This window comes from Malus sylvestris, chromosome 11 (genome assembly GCF_916048215.2).
Source record: "Malus sylvestris chromosome 11, drMalSylv7.2, whole genome shotgun sequence".
NCBI lineage: Eukaryota > Viridiplantae > Streptophyta > Magnoliopsida > Rosales > Rosaceae > Malus > Malus sylvestris.
The window spans coordinates 29,562,271-29,581,354 of record NC_062270.1 but is presented as its reverse complement, the minus strand read 5'-3'; the positions used below and the strand labels follow the sequence as shown (position 1 = coordinate 29,581,354).

General features: G+C 37.3%; 3 protein-coding genes across 3 annotated transcripts; all 3 read left to right on the top strand.

Annotated features, from left to right (window-relative positions):
• Window positions 1-1,856: 1,856 nt before the first annotated feature.
• LOC126588241 (GDSL esterase/lipase At5g55050-like) lies at window positions 1,857-5,397 on the top strand. Its single transcript, XM_050253330.1, has 5 exons — window positions 1,857-2,232; window positions 2,343-2,485; window positions 3,699-3,932; window positions 4,028-4,271; window positions 4,469-5,397. Exons 1-5 carry the CDS (start codon window positions 1,968-1,970, stop codon window positions 4,687-4,689), a joined length of 1,107 nt encoding a protein of 368 aa, XP_050109287.1. The 5' UTR covers window positions 1,857-1,967; the 3' UTR covers window positions 4,690-5,397.
• A 187-nt stretch (window positions 5,398-5,584) lies between these two features.
• On the top strand, window positions 5,585-7,524 carry LOC126588243 (uncharacterized). Its single transcript, XM_050253333.1, has 2 exons — window positions 5,585-6,583; window positions 7,394-7,524. Exons 1-2 carry the CDS (start codon window positions 6,229-6,231, stop codon window positions 7,420-7,422), a joined length of 384 nt encoding a protein of 127 aa, XP_050109290.1. The 5' UTR covers window positions 5,585-6,228; the 3' UTR covers window positions 7,423-7,524.
• A 134-nt stretch (window positions 7,525-7,658) lies between these two features.
• LOC126590365 (uncharacterized) lies at window positions 7,659-17,658 on the top strand. Its single transcript, XM_050255836.1, has 6 exons — window positions 7,659-8,831; window positions 9,187-9,228; window positions 9,329-9,409; window positions 10,007-10,038; window positions 16,927-17,117; window positions 17,569-17,658. Exons 1-6 carry the CDS (start codon window positions 8,818-8,820, stop codon window positions 17,656-17,658), a joined length of 450 nt encoding a protein of 149 aa, XP_050111793.1. The 5' UTR covers window positions 7,659-8,817.
• The last annotated feature ends 1,426 nt before the right edge of the window (window positions 17,659-19,084 follow it).

The window sequence follows — 19,084 nt, the reverse complement described above, 5'->3', positions numbered from 1 at the left end:
AAAAATAAGGAAAACTAATGAAAATGATTTGAAAACTTTGAGTTTTAATGATAAAGACAAAATAAAGGGTAAAGTAAATAGTACCAAGATTGACTTTTTAGTGTAAAAATGTGGTTTTTCGTTAAAGTGAACAGTACCAGAAGCTTTTCGTTAATGTTCACTTAAAAATAGGGCTCATCCATTTATGAACTAAAAAATAAAGGAAAACCCAAGATTGGGCCCTCAATTTGGTGTGAGTGCCCTACTTTTTGGGGCTAAATGTAACCTAATTTTTTGCGACTTAAGGATTGAAGTTGCTAGCCTATGTGATGAATATAGCTTCATTTTCAGACTCATTGGGGATGAAATTTTTTATTAGAGCTACAAATATGATAGTCTCAAGGAGGATAAAATCTCCATTGGGATGCTCCTAGAAAACTGAGATACTGACTTTCCAAAGTGGCCATTACAAGTCTACAACGCGTTTCTAACGTTAGATCACTGGCCTACCCTAACATATGTGGAGCCCCACTTAGGGCTGGTTTGGTATTGTTGTGCTTTAAAAAAAAAACTGATTCTGCTATGTTGTGAGAATAAGCTCATTTTTGCTGTTTCACGTTTTCAGCTTATTTTCATCCAAAACTGTAAAAATAAGCTGTTTTAAGTATTTACCAAACACCTTTTTTAGCTCAGTTTTTTTTATACCCACTTTTTATAAAAGCACATCAGTACCAAATCAGTATTTAAACCCATGATGTCTCTTTCTTCTTCTCCATATCTTTTTTCTTTTTTGTGTTCATATTCTATGATTTTTTCTTCCTACTTTTGTTCCTTGAAACGGGAAAGAGAAAAATGAAAATTTAGCAACAAAAAACCAATTAGATATACAAAAGATGTGATAAATGTTAATTCTAAGAATGCTATTATAAGAGAGAATAATGTAGTGGGATTCGTATCTCGTAGATGATGAATTTATAGCTAATTTATTTCATATTCCTTATAAATATGTAGTTGTTTCTATAAAAATCGTCGAAAATAATATGGTGAAATTCGATGTTTATTCATTGGGTAGTATTTATGCAATGATAATGTCACTAAGAAAGGTAAACTAGCAAAATTAACAAATATATCAACGAGAGAAATAACCAAAAGAACAATTAAGGAATAATGGGCATGATCAATGGTGATCGATGATGTGTAACAATATAAAGGTAAAAGAGTTCCATATCAGTGAAAGAGTAAATTTTGCAAAGACTAATAAAAGGTTGAGTTGCCCTCCATATTGTCAATTGATCTTATGGTACAACCTTAATTTTCTTTATGGTATCAGAATAGGTTTGCCTATGTGTGAAGCCCAACATCCACACGTGTTTCATGTCATCCAATTCGTATTGTCCACATGTTTGGGCTTGAAAATTCGTCACACGTGAGGGGATGTGTGAGGATGTGAACATAAAAAAATTTACATTAGTGAAAAAAATGCAAGGACTTTTAAGATGTTGAACTACTTCCTATGTTGTCAATTGATATACAGTGGAAACTCAACTTTATTTCTGAAGATGATGGGATGATGGGATGATGATTAATGAAATTGACATCCGGATAACTCTTAACAATTAAATGAGGAAACAAAAGTAGTTATCCAAAAAAACACTTCTCATAAAAATAAAAAAAGTAACTCCCAATGACAAAATGTTGATATGTTGAGAAGAGACAATCAAGAGTTGAAGAACAAATTATAAAGTACATAAACGTAATGACAATATTAGTGTCAGGATAAGATGTTTCAGATGAGTGCTACTGCTACTGCTACTGCTAGAGCCTACACGGCTAAAACCTCGTTTTCATACACGAAATTTGTACTCATCAACTTATCCCTCTCTATAAGAGGACATCCACTTGTTCATGTCCCTCAAACCATCACACAGAAACATCACACATCACATACCAAAGTTTGAGGGAACTTTTAGACACGATTCATTCATAACATGGCTAAATATCACACTGATGTTTTGCCAATGGCTTCCTTCGTTGTCTTCTCTCTCTTCATTACTAGTTTCATCGTCACTCTCTCGGAAGCTCAGATGGTTCCGGCCATTTACGTGTTCGGAGACTCATTAGCCGATGTTGGTAACAACAATTACCTAAAAATTTCTCTAGTCAAGGCAAATTTTCCTCATAATGGGGTTGATTATCCTGACAAAGTAGCAACGGGGAGGTTTGGCAATGGCAAGAATTCTGCAGATTTTCTTGGTAGGTTTAACATATCATCAGTTAATAAATCATGACTAGTGACAACTATGCATGTTGGGAGAATGAGAGGGTACGTAGTATATATAACCTTGTTATCTTTTGTTTGGCAGCCGAGAAAATAGGGTTACTACCGTCGCCACCATATCTGGCACTCGTATCCAAGTCCAATAGGCGAAAAATACTATCCTTCGTCGACGGAGTTAGCTTCGCCTCCGGAGGAGCTGGAATCTTCAATGGCTCGGATGAACAATTTGTAAGTGCAATATTTTCAACACTCTTTCAAAAGAAAAATAGCACTAGAAACTGTTTGGGCCATAATGATATTTTGGGCTGAGCTCAGATATTCTCAGCCTGATGGTGTTTATTTAGAATCTTGTCATGGGCCTGTTCTGTCGAGGTTGGCCGAATCCTGCTATGAAGAGGATTGTTTTGGATAGAGGTTGAGTAGTCAAATCCTTGTATATTAAGGAGTCTCAAAGTTAAAGTGCTTGGGATTAGGAGACGAACCTGTTTTGTTTGAAGGTTTGCTTCAGAGTCTCGGTTAAGAAGGATTTTCGAGTCCTTATTGGTAGAGGTCATCTCATCAGCCTTCTCGGTGAAGTGAGGTGTTACAGAATACTGGGCTCGACACACTGAACGCCGAATTGTTTTATGATTGGATATTCCTAAGTAAGTTTTAGAGTTCGGCATTCTGACGGCCGAACCACATTTGTCATCAAGACATACATCTCTTTTGAGTACTTGTGTCTGTATAGTTTGGTGTCAGTTCGGTGTGTTTATACTCTTACGAATATAATCACTATGACCGAACCCGGCACTGACGATCCGTGAACTTCGCAAGACTAGCAACCTTATCTTCAGGCTCTAGAACCCGAAGGCCGAGACGTGTTGCTTCCTCGACCGCAGTCGCAAGATCAAGAAGTCAGCAGCGCGCCCAACTCGACATCAACACATTTTACTCCCTGGCCAAGTTCGGACGACAAGTTGGCACGCCCCACACACAACCGAAGAACGTAGTTAGCTTATTAATTATCCGGCCTGCGCGTCACGTAGGCTTGGTAGTTTTTAGGGTCAATAAATACCCAAAAAAGGAAATAAAAATAAAAATAACACACTTTCTTTAGCACATGTTAATATATTCCGTTCCACTAAAAATGCTTTAGAATCCAATTCGTTTTTTACATGAGCTGGGTGGTCCATGTTACTTATGAAAGTTGGTGAAAAAGCTTTTACAAGAAAACTTTGGTGTATTCTGCAGCACCTTCTTATAAAGAGAAATTTTTTAGTAGAAAGAACAACGTCACGTGGCATTTTCATTTTGCAAGTTATGATGAGTGACCTAAAATCTGATGTGTCACTAAAGATATATCTCTCTTGAATAAAATGTCCATCACATGACCGGCTGGTGAAGAGCAAATTGAATAACTTTGTCCAACAACTAATGCTTTGCCTATTTTCCGTCACAGCGTCAGTCAATACCTTTGTCATACCAAGTGAACTACTACTCAGAAGTACATCAAAACATTGGGCTACAGTTAGGATCCGAGGGCGCCAAAGACCATCTTTCAAAATCTCTGTTTCTCCTTGTGATTGGAAGCAATGACATCTTCGACTACGTTACAAAATCCAACCTCCAAAATGAATACACGCCACAGCAGTACACGGATTTAATGGCGTCGAATCTAAAGGAACAATTACAGGTAACAAGATTACATTGGCTTAGCTCCATGCTTGCATAGTGAAACTTTAGTTGCACTTCAATGCTTAATGTGTTTCTTTCTCCGTTGTTTGGCAGAGAATACATGCTCTTGGTGCCCAAAAATTTGTAGTTGTCGGGACTGGGCCGGTTGGATGCTGTCCCTCGCAAAGGGATTCAAATACGGAAGAGTGCAATGATGGCGCAAACTCATTGTCTGTCATGTACAATGAAGCCCTTAAGTCCATGTTGCAGCAATTGAAACCGGAGTTGGGCATAAGCTACACCCTCTTCGACACTTACACTGTCTTGACCAACATCATACAAAACGCAGCTTCTTACGGTACTCATATATTCTTTTCGTTCTTCATAAGCAAAAATAATCTAAGCACAATTCCGTCTAGCATGTTGTGTAGTAAAATTGTCAATTTTAATACGTACAGATCATGATAACCGATATTTTGCCGCCTTTGTAAGAAACTAGAGGTAGAATTTTAAGTTAACTCAACTGACAAACCAAAATTTCGTATTCGATTTCAGGATTTACAGAGGTTAAAGCTGCATGCTGTGGGATTGGGAAGCTTAACGCCATGGGTCCTTGCCTGCCAGTTGCATCCTTGTGCTCCAACAGAAGGGATCATGTCTTCTGGGATTTTTACCATCCTACACAGGCAACTCATGGTATCATAGTGGATAAACTTTTCGATGGCCCTTCAGAATACTCATCCCCAATGACTGTGAAGGAGTTAATTGCTCTATAAAAAGCTCGGGCCACAAACTCCAAACGAAAGACGCAATCTCAGATAGAATATGGCCTTCTTGGGAGGTTATATTTGGGCTAAGTTCATGTGCAGTAAAGAGCGAATGAATGAGTTTACATGTGTACCATTACAAAAGAAGCAAAGCATATAGACAGATTTTGAAATGCAAGGGAAACGATCATATTCCAGCATCATGCGCTTCGTATGACATCAAAATTTGAGTTAGATATACGTAGGAGAAGAAATGGTAAAAGAATTATCTGGCCCAACGATTCAACCTTTCTCTTGGACGGAGACACGAGGATATCGAAGCCGTCCATTGACGGCTTCAGTCATAAATTGCAAACCGGAGTATATCTTTCTGCATTCACAATCTTGGGAAAATTATCTGAAAAGCATAAAGTTTCCTGGACAAAAAGAAAGGAGATAAAGTAATAACACTTTAGGGTTCAAAATTTAAATGCTGTATCTTATCACAAAAAATTTGCCTTTTGTAATGTTTTAAGGCTCAGTTGGAAATAAATCCTGAAGAAAAAAAACCTATATCGCCCTTGCGAAAATCAAATGCCAGCACTTGTCCACTACATTCTGCAATTGGATCAAGGAGAAAACAAATCATAAAGATATAGAAACTTGTACAATTAAAATAAAAAATATATGATTGAAAAATGTTATTCCGGCGTATTATAGAATTGCTACATTCAATCTCATGGTTTTGGTTTTGCAGGGGAAGTGTTATTCTATATAATATGTCATGTTTACATTTCTGAATCACAGATTCAGTTTTGGGATTAAAACCTTGTATTGCATTGCTGATCCATAGTTGATACATTCTCATTGCCAAGAGCGTCCAATATAAGTGATGCTCTCTGAATAACTTACTCGGGGACACCTATACAACCAGTACAATTAGTTCGTTCTACTGGAAAATTATAGCAGCCACCAAGAGTCCGTAACGATTTATTCACGAGAAGGAAAACCCAAAGGAACAATTAAACGTGCTATGACATTTTTGTTGAATTGTAATCTTATCTTGACCCAAAGATAATGGATCCAACCCATGCACAAAGAAAGATCCATGCACATGCTAGAGAATTCTATCAAAGTTCAAGTTGGTGGAAGAGTCTAGAAGAATGGTGAGAATTCCACCAACATACAAGATTAGTGTAGATAATTCTAGCTTGGGAAGGTAGTGGAATTATCTAGATATCTCTAGCATGATGCTTCCATGCTTCTTCAAGGTTCCATCCATGCCTATAAAAGGAGAAGGCATCCACACCATTTGTAACAACCAAGAGAGCAAGTAGTGAGAAGTGAGAGTGCCAAGTGAGAAGTGAGAAGAAGCAACACAACTTCTAAGAGTGTTTGAGTGTTTCCTCTTGTACTAAGTTTGTGAGTGAATAAAAATCTTGTGTAATACTTTGAGTATTCTTTCTTTCTCTTACCTATCAATTCCGCTGCATTACATTCTTTTTTGTGAGATAAACATCTCCAAAGTAGTGAAGTCTTTTTAAGCCCCAACAAAGTGGTACCAGAGCTATGGCTAGCAACGCTATGGTAGCCTTCCAAGTTCCAGTGCTCGACAACAACTTCTTCGATAATTGGAGTATCAAAATGAAGGCCCTTTTGGGAGCACACGATGTATGGGAAGTTGTGGAGAAAGGCTACACTGAGCCAAAAGATGAAGCTACTTTGTCCCAACCCCAGAAGGAGAGTTTGAAAGATTCAAGAAAGAGAGACAAGAAGGCTCTCTACCTCATCTACCAAGCATTAGATGACAATGGCTTTGAGAAGGTCTCGAGTGCAACCTCTACCAAGCAAGCATGGGAGAAGCTTCAAACCTCTTACAAAGGAGCCGAACAAGTGAAAAAGGTTTGTCTTCAAGTATTAAGAGGTGAGTTCGAATCTCTACAAATGAAAGGGTCTGAATCAATCTTTGATTATTTCTCAAGAGTCTTAGCCGTTTCCAATCAATTAAAAAGAAACGAAGAAAAGTTAGAAGATGTTAGAATTATGGAGAAGATACTACGCTTGTTGGACCCCAAGTTTGAGCAATTTGTCGTGACACTTGAAGAAACTAAAAACTTGGAAAAATTAATATAGAGCAATTAATGGGTTCGCTACAAGCATATGAAGAGAAACATAAGAAGAGGCAAGTAACTAAGTTTTCTCAAAGTTGAAAGAGTCGTTCGATATGATGCAAGGAGAATTTGTGTAATATAAGCAATTGAATCAATGGTGTATTCAACTTCCCACTTCAGTGGTATCCCAGGTAAAATTTTGAGAAATGACACCAGGGATATAGCTCCTCGAAACATACCATACTACTTCCTTTCACTACACCAGAAGAATGACTGGTCAAGAATGTTCAGGTTACCTAACTGGGTAATATGGTTAACACAACTATGAGTCAAGGCTTGCTCCTAAATTTCCACGATTTTAATTTCTTCAGCTCAGGTAGTCACTGCTAATTAGTCTATCAGTCGCATCGCTAATTAACGCATATATGATATTTTGATATTATTTGTTACCCTAAAATTGTGAACCGACGTTCTGGCACAAAGGTATCACTGCCAGATACTAGTGCATGTGTATATTTTGGAAACTATACTTGTTTTACAACTAGGGATTATATTACATTTTCAAAAAGGTTTTATAAAGCTTTATTTTTAGGCGCACTCATCCTTATTTTTCACCCCTCCAGGTTTAGTAACTGAGCTTTCGTGTCAATGAGGATTTCTGGCAAAATGTTGTTATGGGAATATTCCCCGATGGTATAATTCCTCTTTTACCTTTACGGTACTTTACTTATGCTATGACATTAGTTGTGAAATGGGTTCATTCCCTCTCCCAAGCACACTCTAACATTTAGGCACTTTTAGGTTTAAATTTACTCACATTTTCCACATCACTACACTTTATGGCTTCGTCACATTCCTGGTGTTGGCCATCACAACTTGATTCAGAGTCCAGATGGACATTCTGGGTTGGGGTGTGTCACATCCTCCTGAATCAAATGAAATTAGTGGTGAGGATTAAATTTTACTTAGGCTTGATAATGATCACAAAATGATATTAAGATCGCTGAATATAAGTGGGCCTTACCATAGTATGTGAGACTCACTTATATTAGAGATAGTTTTATAAATAAAATTAAAAAAAAATGTTAATATATAAAACTGAAATGTGAATAGAAGAGTGATGAAAGTTAATATATACCTCTTATAAATCATGGATGCGATTATTTAGAACTGCATATGGTTCAAGCTCTTTAGAACTATCACCATATTCCGCTTCATCTTGACCATCAAATGTCTCAAAACTCTGCATCATTTTCTCTACATGAATCATAATCTAAAGCTTATAGATCAAGATATGTCTTATTCATAAACATGTACAAAACAAACAAGCATTGGGCCCTTTTTATAGAAGAACAGGAAAGATCTAGAATAACATTTTTGAAAATACAGTGAGCATAAATATGTGTGCGGCATTGAGTTTTGATACAAAGTATCTGGTTTTGTTTTATATGCCTGTTTGGCAATGATTCATCCTTATCTTTATATTAATGACCAGATGTTGAAAGAAAACTTTACAAATTAATCTCTACACGCATTCAATGTAAGAAAATGTAAGACAAATTAAAAGTAATGAAACATGACTAATTTTTAATTAATATATGCACCCTGGTACATGTGAATAAAGGCCAAAGATTCTTCGCAAGACAAGAGAAAATCAAGAGAAAAAACCCTAGTTGCCAACCCTTGCGTTTGGTGTTGTGTTCAGGCAATACTTCTTGATCTATTTTTTTTTTTCCCATCTTTGTTTCTAGCTGCAGTCGTTCTCTCGCGTTGTTGAGGAGAGTCCTCAGTTCGTGGTTGTGGTCGCTCTCTTGCTTTGTCGAGAGAGATTTTGTGGTTGTGCATGGCCATGGTTTGTTCAATATCGGATTTTAGACCGGCGATTGTTGTTCAAATATGAAGTGGTGGTGTTTATGATTTGTGCACCCAACAAATTACTACAAGAAGGAAACTCGAAGTTTGCTGGAAGGGCTTATAGCTAGGTTTCTTTGCCAAACGATTGCAAAATCATCAGAGGTTGGTGTGGTCTTTTCCTTGTGGAGCCTCTATGATAGTTCTCAGGTTTGTAATGTTTTAGTCCTCGTGACTAGATTTTAGGGTTTAGGACTAGGGGTTCTCCATGATTGAAGAATCGTATTGTATTTTTGATGTGTTTGTAATTGTAGGGTTGTGATACTTTTGACATGTGTAGTCTCTTGAATTGTTCTAAGATACATGTTTAACATGTCTATATTGTATGAATGGTTGTGACTATTTTTAATGGTATTGAATTGGTTCTATGGTAGCCCTCTTGCTGATTTTTGGTGTCTCTTTCACATAGGTGGCCATTGGCTATGCCTCTGGTGTAGAAATTTTTGCAGATCTACACATTGACAAAAATTTCTTTTCAGATAGCTTTTAATTGTTTTCCTGATAGGTTTGTACCAGCAGATTCGGCAACTGTTGGCTTGACTGATAGGTTTGATCTACATACCGACAGCTTTCTTACGTACAGTGTTATGCTTGCATGACATTGGTAAAAAAAAAACAATGACCATAGTTTCTATTTCTATTTACAGAATATTTTGCGCAATGGGAAGCAAGTTTATGAGTGCCGAAAAGTCGACATTTATGATTGATTTGCATCAAGTAGGGATAAGGTAAGGTATACTCAAACAGCTTCCCTGTACTAAATTGTAATTATAATATGTGAGATAAAACTGAACTTGCATCTTTTTAGTAGTATAGGCATAACTCTCAGTGCTCCAGTTATAAGATTTATCTCATTGGCATGTGTACGAGTATTTTTAAAAGGCAGAGTACTTCTTAAGAATAAAAAATCATTTGCATTTCTGAGACTACTAATTGATATGAATCCTACGGTTTGGATCACAGGGTTCATGCTTAAAACATGTTCTTTAATCTTAACACATTTAATCTACATTAATTCTGTGTCATCTGACCACTAGGCATGTATCTATATCTTGCTAACTTGTTTTCTTGTGTGAGATAATTGCGTCAGTGGGTGGCACTCTAGTTGCTTCAATTACAGAGCCAGTAGGCGATTATAATTCCCGGGTCTAAACAGTTTAATTGCGTCTTAGACTCAAAATATCAGATGTAGCTTTGTGAAGTGTACAGTCAGTATTAGCAACCTCTGATTCCAAGCTCATGCATGTGTTGATTTCTATGTTTCACTGCTGTTCAATGCAATTTTTCTATTTAATGCTTGTGATTTCACTTTTCATTTCTTGCAGGATAGTTCCTGGGCATGCACTTCTTAGCTATGGTTAGTAGATACATATATTATATAGATATAGAGATAGAGCTTGACCAAATATATACATGTATATTGTGTGTACTTGTATGTACTATATATATAGAGAGAGAAGATAAGTATGCTAAAGTTTTAATGAAGAACTTGCTTGGTTCAACTACGTAAAAGATAAAACATGACAAGTGCGTTACTGAAATATTGACTACAAAATTGTTGGGGCTTAAAAAGACTTCACTACTTTGGAGATGTTTATCTCACAAAAAAGAATGTAATGCAGCGGAATTGATAGGCAAGAGAAAGAAAGAATACTCAAAGTATTACACAAGATTTTTATTCACTCACAAACTTAGTATAAGAGGAAACACTCAAACACTCTTAGAAGCTTTGTTGCTTCTTCTCACTTCTCACATGGCACTCTCACTTCTCACTACTTGCTCTCTTGGTTGTTACAAATGGTGTGGATGCCTTCTCCTTTTATAGGCACGGATGGAACCTTGGAGAAGCATGGAAGCATCATGCTAGAGATATCTAGATAATTCCACTACCTTCCTAAGCTAGAATTATCTACACTAATCTTGTATGTTGGTGGAATTCTCACCATTCTTCTAGACTCTTCCACCAACTTGAACTTTGCTAGAATTCTCTAGCATGTGCATGGATCTTTCTTTGTGCATGGGCTGGATCCATTATCTTTGGGCCAATACAAGATTACAATTCAACATCCCCCCTTAATCTTGTCTTGTGACGCCAATTGTGTTCCTCAATATGACAAAGTCTTCTTGCCTGAGTGGTTTGGTGAATATGTCGGTGACTTGGTCTTGTGACTTCACGTATTCCACTTGCACATCCTTTCTTGCAATACACTCTCTTATGTAATGATAGCAGGTATCTATGTGTTTGCTCCTATCGTGGAATACTGGATTCTTTGCTAGAGCTATTGTAGACTTGTTGTCGACATAGATCTCTGTTGGCACTTCTTGTGGCATGCTTAATTCTTTCAGCAAGTTTCTCAGCCAGATTGCATGACAGACACATGAGGTAGCAGCTACGTATTCAGCTTCACAGGTAGAGAAAGTGACAATCGGTGCTTCTTTGACATCCATGTGAATCCAATGTCTCCCATGAAAAAAACAAATCCAATAGTGCTTTTTCTATCGTCGGAATCTCCTGCCCAATCACTGTCACTATATCCAACAAGTTTGTAGTTATTAGAACTTGAATAGAACAAACCAAAGTTAACAGTACCTTTAAGATATTAAAGAATTCTTTTGGCAGTCTTCAAATGTGTAGTTGTGGGATTCTCCATGTAGTGACTGACTAATTCGACGACATAGAGAATATCTGGTCTTGTGCAAGTCAAGTAGCATAAGCTTCCAACTAGACTTTTGAAAAATGTTGGATCTACACTTTCTCCCTTGTCATGCTTGGTTAGTTTAACTTCGCATTCCACCGGCGTGCTTATGGGCTTGCAGTAATCCATTTTGAACTTTTTTTAGTATCTCCTTTGTGTAGCTTTCTTGGGAGATGAAAATGCCTTCTTCGTTCTGCTTGACTTCAATGCCTAGGTAGTATGCCATCAGCCCGATGTTGGTTATCTCGAATTCTTTGGTCATCACTCTCTTGAACTCTTCAAACATGCTTCGATTACTTCCGGTGAAGATTAGATCATCCACATTTAAGCACACAATTAGAATATCTCCATCTTTGACTTTGACGTAGAGAGCATGTTCATGAGGGCACTTGGTGAAGTTGTTTTCTTGGAAGTACTTGTCAATGCGACTATTCCATGCTCATGGTGCTTGTTTTAACCCATAAAGATCTTTCTTCAGCTTCAGAACTTTGTCTTCATGCCCTTTGATTTCATAGCCTGACGGTTGCTGAATGTAGACTTTTTTTCAAGGACTCCATTTAGGAAAGCAGACTTCACATCCATTTGTTGAATCTTCCATTTGTTTTGAGCTGCCAAAGAAATTAGTAATCGTATAGTTTTCAACCGAGCAACGGGTGCAAATACCTCATCATAGTCGATTCCAGCTCTTTGACTATAGTCATTCGCCACTAATCTCGCTTTGTATCTTTCGACCTCTCCGTTGGCATTTTTCTTTGTAAAACTTGATAATCCTACGTTTTTTTGTCTCTTTGTTGATTGTGAACCAGTTGACTTCCAAGAAGTAGTGCAAGATACTAAGTGGAGGAAAGCAATGGATGAAGAAATCGAAGCAATCCAGAAGAATGATACATGGGAACTCGTTATTTTTCCAAAATGACACAAAGCCATCGGAGTCAAGTGACGATGTTGATGCTGGTGAATTACCATGATTGGTTGATGTTGGTGAAGCAGGTGGAGTAGTGGATTCTTGTTGAACCTCTCTTGCTTGCTCTATCATCCCTTGTTCATTCTCTTCTTCAAACTGAGGAAAGAAGTGAAGATCACTTGCATGAGAGCCAAAATCTCATTCTCCTTCTTCATCAAGCGTCACGTCTCGACTGATCATCGTCTTCCCATTATTCAGACTATACAGCTTATAACCTTTTGAATTTGAGTCATAGCCGATGAAGATGAACTTCTCACTTTTATCGTCGAGTTTGGTTATCCTCTCGTTTGGTACATGTATGTGGGCTATGCTTCCAAAAACTCTTAGATAGGAAATACCTGGTTTTCTTCCACTCCATGCTTTTTGCGGAGTCTTTCCCCACACACTTCTTGTTGGAGACCGACTGGATAAGTAGACAGCACATGCTACAGCTTCTGCCCATAACTCTTTAGGCAATCTCTTACTTTTGAGCATACTTCGAGCCATGTCGAGGATAGTTCGATTTTTTCTTTCCACCACACCCTTTTGTTGAGGGGATCTTGGAACTGTCAAAGGATGATGAATTCCATTTGCTTCATAAAACTCTTGAAATTCCCTCAAAGTGAATTATCTTCCTCGATCAGATCTCATGGCTTTGATTTTGCAACCATTCTCTTTTTCTACGGCGGCTTTGAACTTCTTGAATGCTCCAAATACCTATGATTTTTGCTTTAAGAAATACACCCAGGTTTTCCTTGAAAAATCATCAATGAAGATAAGGAAATAATTATTTTTACCGAAAGAGCTTGGTTTTATTGGACTGCACACATCGGTGTGAATAAGCTCGAGTAGCTTCTGGGCTCTCGTGGTCAACTCCTTTGGAAAGCTTTTCTTGAACTGTTTCCCAAGTAAACATCCTTCGCAAACTTGATCAGGATGGCTGAAGCACGGTAAGCCTCTCACCATCTCCTTCTTGGACAATAACTCTAGTCCCCCAAAGCGAAGATGCCAAAACCAGGATAAGTCTTTGTAACATGTTTTGAGACATTTTGCAACATCATTTTGAATATTCATAGGAAACATCCTATTCTTTGACATTTTCACCTTGGCAATTAATCTTCCTTTGTCATCTCTAAGAAAAAGGCTATAATTTTTCATGTGAATATCATAACCTTTTTCTAAGAGTTGACCTAAGCTCAAAATGTTGCTTTTCATATTGGGCACGTAGTAGACATTTGAAATTAATTGGTGACCACCATTTTTCAGGGGAATAAGGATGTTACCTTTTCCTTTTACTGGTATTTTGGATTCGTCTCCAAAAGAAAGGTTGCCACTCACCGATTCATTGAGCTCTACGAACATGCTTTTTCTTCCCCACATGTGGTTACTGGTACCAGTGTCAAGATACCATGTATAGTCTTGGTCTCCATCATTGTTCTTGCATGCTAGTAGCACAATGTCATTATCTTCTTTCTCTTCTTTCACATAATTGACCTTCTCATCAAGCCTGTTGCTTGGAGCTCTAAATGCCCAAGCATAATGCCCAAACTTTTGACAATTGTAGCATTGAACTTGAGATTTTTCATACCTCAAGTTTGAGTGTCCTCTTCCACGACCTTTTGTTGAGCTTCCTCCTCCTTCATAGTTGCTATGGTTGTTGAAGTTCCAACCACGTCCACGTCCGCGACCTTGACCAAGACTTCTTTTGTATTGGCTTCTCTTGTTGTCAAAGTTTTATTCTTTCTTCTTTGGCTGGACATGCGTCTTGAAGAGCTTTGGTAGGAAAATCCTGGATGCGAGAGGCATTGAAACTAACGTTGGTCCAATAAGACAAGTCCTCAATGCATTTGCATATTATCTCCGGACCACCTTCATCGCTGTCTTGCCATCGCATTTAAAGTCTTGAGGGAGTCACTGCACTGCTTCCATAGTTCAGAAGACAATCCCCCGACAAACGTCATGCAAGAGCTGAACTCAGTAAACACATTGGCACAATACAAGGCCGTCTGAGCCTTTGCAAAGCAAGATAGCAGTGGCCATTATAGTACTCGAAACCCCTAAACAGCGTGCCCGAGCCATCACTCTACTTAATTATAATTTGTATATATAATCCAATCCCTAAATCTATATGGTACTCTTTGAGTTTTTATCGACTGTGATGAATGATGCGGCTGGCTAAGCTATTTATAGTACTTAAACAGCAGCGAAGCTGGTAGAAAATAGAGTTAACATATACACCACAATTTATTCACTTCAGCAATTTCGGCAGCAGTAACTGGTTAGTTTGTTAATTATGTAAATAATAAATTACCATGCTTCAGGCATGACCGAAAATTCGCGCTGAAAAAAGACTACAATGGTTGTACAGGGCCGGAGCCTATTCTCATCAGCTCCTTGAGTTGCTTCCTTAGCTCTGGAGGAGAGGGGCTGGGTTGGAAGTTTGCAATTTTTGGGCGCAAAGCTGATGGTGTAAGGGCAATGGCAAAGCTAGGAATTTTTCATCGGGTGGGCCAGCTTAAAGATTTAAATCTTTATAAACAAAGAAACCTGATATTGCATTTTCCACTGTATCAACTAGCTCAAGAAAATAATTTCACAAGGTGAGCCAAGAATTTTTCTTTAAAAAACAAATACGTGTTAAAATTCAAACAAATCCAAACTTGAAACATATATGTAGAAGAAGCGATGAGAAAAAGGATGTAATAAAAAGAGAGATAGTTTGTAAACTATATTATATAATTTTATGTAATTAAATTGAGAGAATTAGAATTAGTGACTAAATATATGGTGGGCTAACTACATCCGAAAATCAATGAAAATTACATGTAAATTTTTATTTTTCACCAAAAGCTACTTGAGCTATAGCCGATGGCAGCCTTTAACATGGCTCTGCCATTGTGTAAGGGTCTTCGACACTCAAGCATGACACTTAAAATCTCTTGTCGAAATCGTGGAACTTTCGCATTACGATAAGAAAATTATCAAAGCCCTTGCGTCTACTGTTTATGTGATAAATACTGACTGTACCTAACTTATAAAGACAACACTTTTCAAAGGAAAATGAATATGTAGAGCTCTGAATTCCATTTGAGCAGACCTCTGAGTTTCAATCGCCGATGAGTGGATCTCCACGTGTGAACCACTAAATGGGGTTCAAACATGAGGGGGCGTGTTGGCTGTCCCACATCAGTGGAGAAAGTAAAAAATAGTAACTTTAAATAGGATTACCCCACTCTAACTAATACTGGAGCATTTTGTGATAAAACATCACACCTGATGAATTAGGCAGTGATAATTACCAAGTTAGGGACACTATCGGTGTCGTTAGAGTAAGGCTCTCAGGCTCGTCGATCTAAAAAATCCAACAGTATAACCCAAAATAAGTTATCTCGAGATGACGAGTCAAAACTTGAACCTAAGAAAACTCATTCTTTAGCCTTTTCTTGATCCAGTTCCAGTGCAAAATTGCAAGTTTCCAAATTGGGAAGTTCATTCTTTCTTCTAGGTGATGTCACAACTGAACATATTTGGGGACGAAGAGCCAATAAAGAACTTCATGTACATTCTGTTTGGGTTAATATTGGAACCTTGGGCAACAAGTATGTAGAAGCCCAAAGATGCCGATTAAAATAAGACTTGTCCGAAGCCCAGCATCAAGCTCAGAGACAAATTGGCGCCTTCCCATTAATGCATAGGCCATGTGCCTATGATTTAAATGTCAAGTGATGGGGACTAACTCACAATCAACCAAAAAGCACCTTTTAGTGGCAATACAAGTAAAAAGCTGATGACTCACTACCCTCCAAGTGCTTTCGAGTAAGAGTAAAGTCACTGCAGTCGGGCTAATCTACCTATATATATATATTGTTTTTTTTTTCTATTTAGATATTTTAGGTATTTTTTACATGCTTGACTCCTCATTTTTAAGGTTTTAGAAAATAAATGACTCTTTAGTTTTAGGGTTTAAAAAATAAAGGATGTTCAGTTTTTTTTTTTTTTTTTTTCTAACTCTTGCACAACTTTGAGCAGCCTTGATCTCTTAGTTTTCTTCTTCTCTTCAATGCACACCTCCCTGGTTATAATAACCAGAACCATACTTTTGAGTTTTGAGTTTTTTGTTTAAGCATTAGTCGCTACAATTGAATTGAGACAATTATATTAGTTAGACTTTTGAGTTTGTGAACTTTTAACTATTTGGATTATGTTTACTGACAATTGTTGTTGGTTTATTAAGTTTTGATTTGATTTCCATTTTAATTTTTTAAGTCATGATTATGTTGGCTTATCATCAATTGAAAAATAGCGACAACAACTTCTTTTTCTCTTTTCTAGTTTGTTGTTTACAGGTTGGTGCATGGTCGCTGTTGTTTTTTGTACCTTATTTGCAAACCACCGGTTGTGCCATTTACCAACCAAACCAACTAATAATTTTGGCTCAACCAATTTTTGGCAACAGCAAGAAGACGATTGGCTAGCGATAACTGATTTTCGGTAATTATGTATATGTGGCTAGGAAGTGGCACAAGGAATTTTGCACAATTTGCAAGTTGAACCCAACCCTAGTTGTGTGAATGCTGGGTTCAAGCTACTCATGATCCGATTACAGGTAATGAGATGCACTTGCAAGAAGTGTGGAAGACGGTTCATACCTTGTTTTGTGAGAAGATTCGCGCTAGAAGAATGGATCAATCTTTTTCTGCTCGTTGGAAAACACTCAACCAATCACTTACCTGTTGGAGAGACGCAAACGCTCAAGCTCTTTCTAATCGTCGAAGTGGCGAAAATTTAGTGAATCAGGTTACAATATTTTATTTATTTATTTGTATTACAACCAAATTGACATTAATTAATTTAATTATAAAATTGTCTTCTCCCACATTTTATAGACTCTTCGAGCACAAGCTTGGTACAATGCGAAAAACAAAAACAAATCATTCAACCATTCGGAATGTTGGAATGTTGGAATGTTGTAAAAAATTGTCCTAAATACAGAGTTGTGTCAATCGGTCCAAAACTTGTCATGCACAATATCCCTATACACTATCCGGCAGAAGTAAACTCGCATCAACAGGAAGGCGATAAATTAGAAGTGCCAGAAGCGACCCTTGAATGAGTGTTGGAACCAACCCCTCATTCACTAAGGCCTCAAGGTAAAAAAGCTACAAAGAAAAAAAGGAGTTCTTCCATAAGTAAGTATACAAAATATATGGAAGAACTTGCTTGCCAAAGTGAACTAAACTTGTTGCAGGACGTGGCTAGAGATGAAGCTAAAGTTGTGAATATACAAGCAATCATAGCGGCTATTGAGAAACGTGATGTGGCTAATGAGAGACAATAAGAACTACTTAGGCAAGAAAGGGAGATGCTTAGAGAAGAAAGGATGACTCAAGAAGATCGTGACACTATGAACAAGCCTCTAGAAGGAATGTCTTTGAATCCTAAATATTTTTAAAGATTGGAAAAAGAGGACGTGGTGCGAAGGAATCGTGCAAGAAACAGGGAACAAGTGGAAGGGGTCCTAGCAACAGAGATCCACAGATCGGTAAGGAGGTCACTAGGAAATTCAGCACCCATAATCTTCCATTCACTTTGGGTTGTAATTTGTATTTATTTTGTTTTGTATTTATGTAATGCCGTATTTATTTTTAGTACTTTATGTACTTTCATATTTATTTTTTGTATTTAGGTAATTTCGAAAATCTATCCACAAAAATTGTACTTTCGGATAATGACACGTGACGTGACAAAATTGGTTAAAAATCCTATCCAAAATTAAAATTAATTTTTTTAAATTATTTTATTAAAAAAAATTAAACTGAATTGCCTAGGCAATTCAGTTTAGGAGTGCAGATGCACTTGGACAGTTATCATTCATTACAAGCAATTACTATTTATTTAGATGGATTGGATTAACTATTGCCAAGGGGTTTTTAGGGATGGAAATGTTGTTAAATGGTGGAAAGGTATTACTAATTCCATGACACATGGACAATATGCCAAACCCAAATGGTTTTGCTAATTCAACTGATTGGTAAAAGACATTATTTTTATACCATATAAAACTCAAGCAACACATTTGACTAAACATTAAGGAAAATAATAGGAACTTTTTTCATCTCACTAAGTTGGCCTTCAAAGCACAAAACCATGTAATTTCTTTTATTTAAGTCTAAAATATCACAAGAAAATATAGTCTTCGAGATAAAATACACAATACAATTTGTACTCATCAATTAGATTGTGATATCTAAAATAGTTGACACTGTAAGATTCAGTACTTTCTAGATGAGTGTACAGGTGGAGTTTGGATACCCTGCTTATATTTCCATGCTGATGTTGTGATCAGGTGAAAAGCTACTAAAGCCTAAATTAAACATTAAAATGATCTCGTTTCTGTTATAACATCGTCAGGATATTGAGGCCTACAAAAATTGGTAAACAAGGATTCATATCGGTGTTTCACAATTGAATGGCATACATACTTGACATTGTTAACGATTCCGAGCACATACTTTGTTCCTCGCCTCTAAGGGATGTGAAGTATACAAATGTAAACTATCAGTAAGACCATTGATTTATGAATTTACACTAGAAGAATTATGGCTGTACGACATCAATGTTTGCACACTATCTGCAATCCGTGACTATAGACTAGGGATGGGTAACGGTTATGGCGGACGGGTAACCGCGGTTATTTACCCATAACCGTTTATGCTCATACCCGCATAACCGTTTACCCGTTGGGTAATTGTCTAAACGGTTAT

Coding starts and splice junctions, on each gene's coding strand:
- LOC126588241 (XM_050253330.1), top strand. CDS start 1,968: ATGGCTAAATATCACACTGATGTTTTGCCAATGGCTTCCTTCGTTGTC. Junction 2,233..2,342: donor GAATTCTGCAGATTTTCTTG/GTAGGTTTAACA, acceptor TTTGTTTGGCAG/CCGAGAAAATAGGGTTACTA. Junction 4,272..4,468: donor ACAAAACGCAGCTTCTTACG/GTACTCATATAT, acceptor ATTCGATTTCAG/GATTTACAGAGGTTAAAGCT.
- LOC126588243 (XM_050253333.1), top strand. CDS start 6,229: ATGGCTAGCAACGCTATGGTAGCCTTCCAAGTTCCAGTGCTCGACAAC. Junction 6,584..7,393: donor TTGTCTTCAAGTATTAAGAG/GTGAGTTCGAAT, acceptor TCACCCCTCCAG/GTTTAGTAACTGAGCTTTCG.
- LOC126590365 (XM_050255836.1), top strand. Junction 10,039..16,926: donor GCATGCACTTCTTAGCTATG/GTTAGTAGATAC, acceptor ATCCGATTACAG/GTAATGAGATGCACTTGCAA. Junction 17,118..17,568: donor GCGAAAATTTAGTGAATCAG/GTTACAATATTT, acceptor AACTTGTTGCAG/GACGTGGCTAGAGATGAAGC.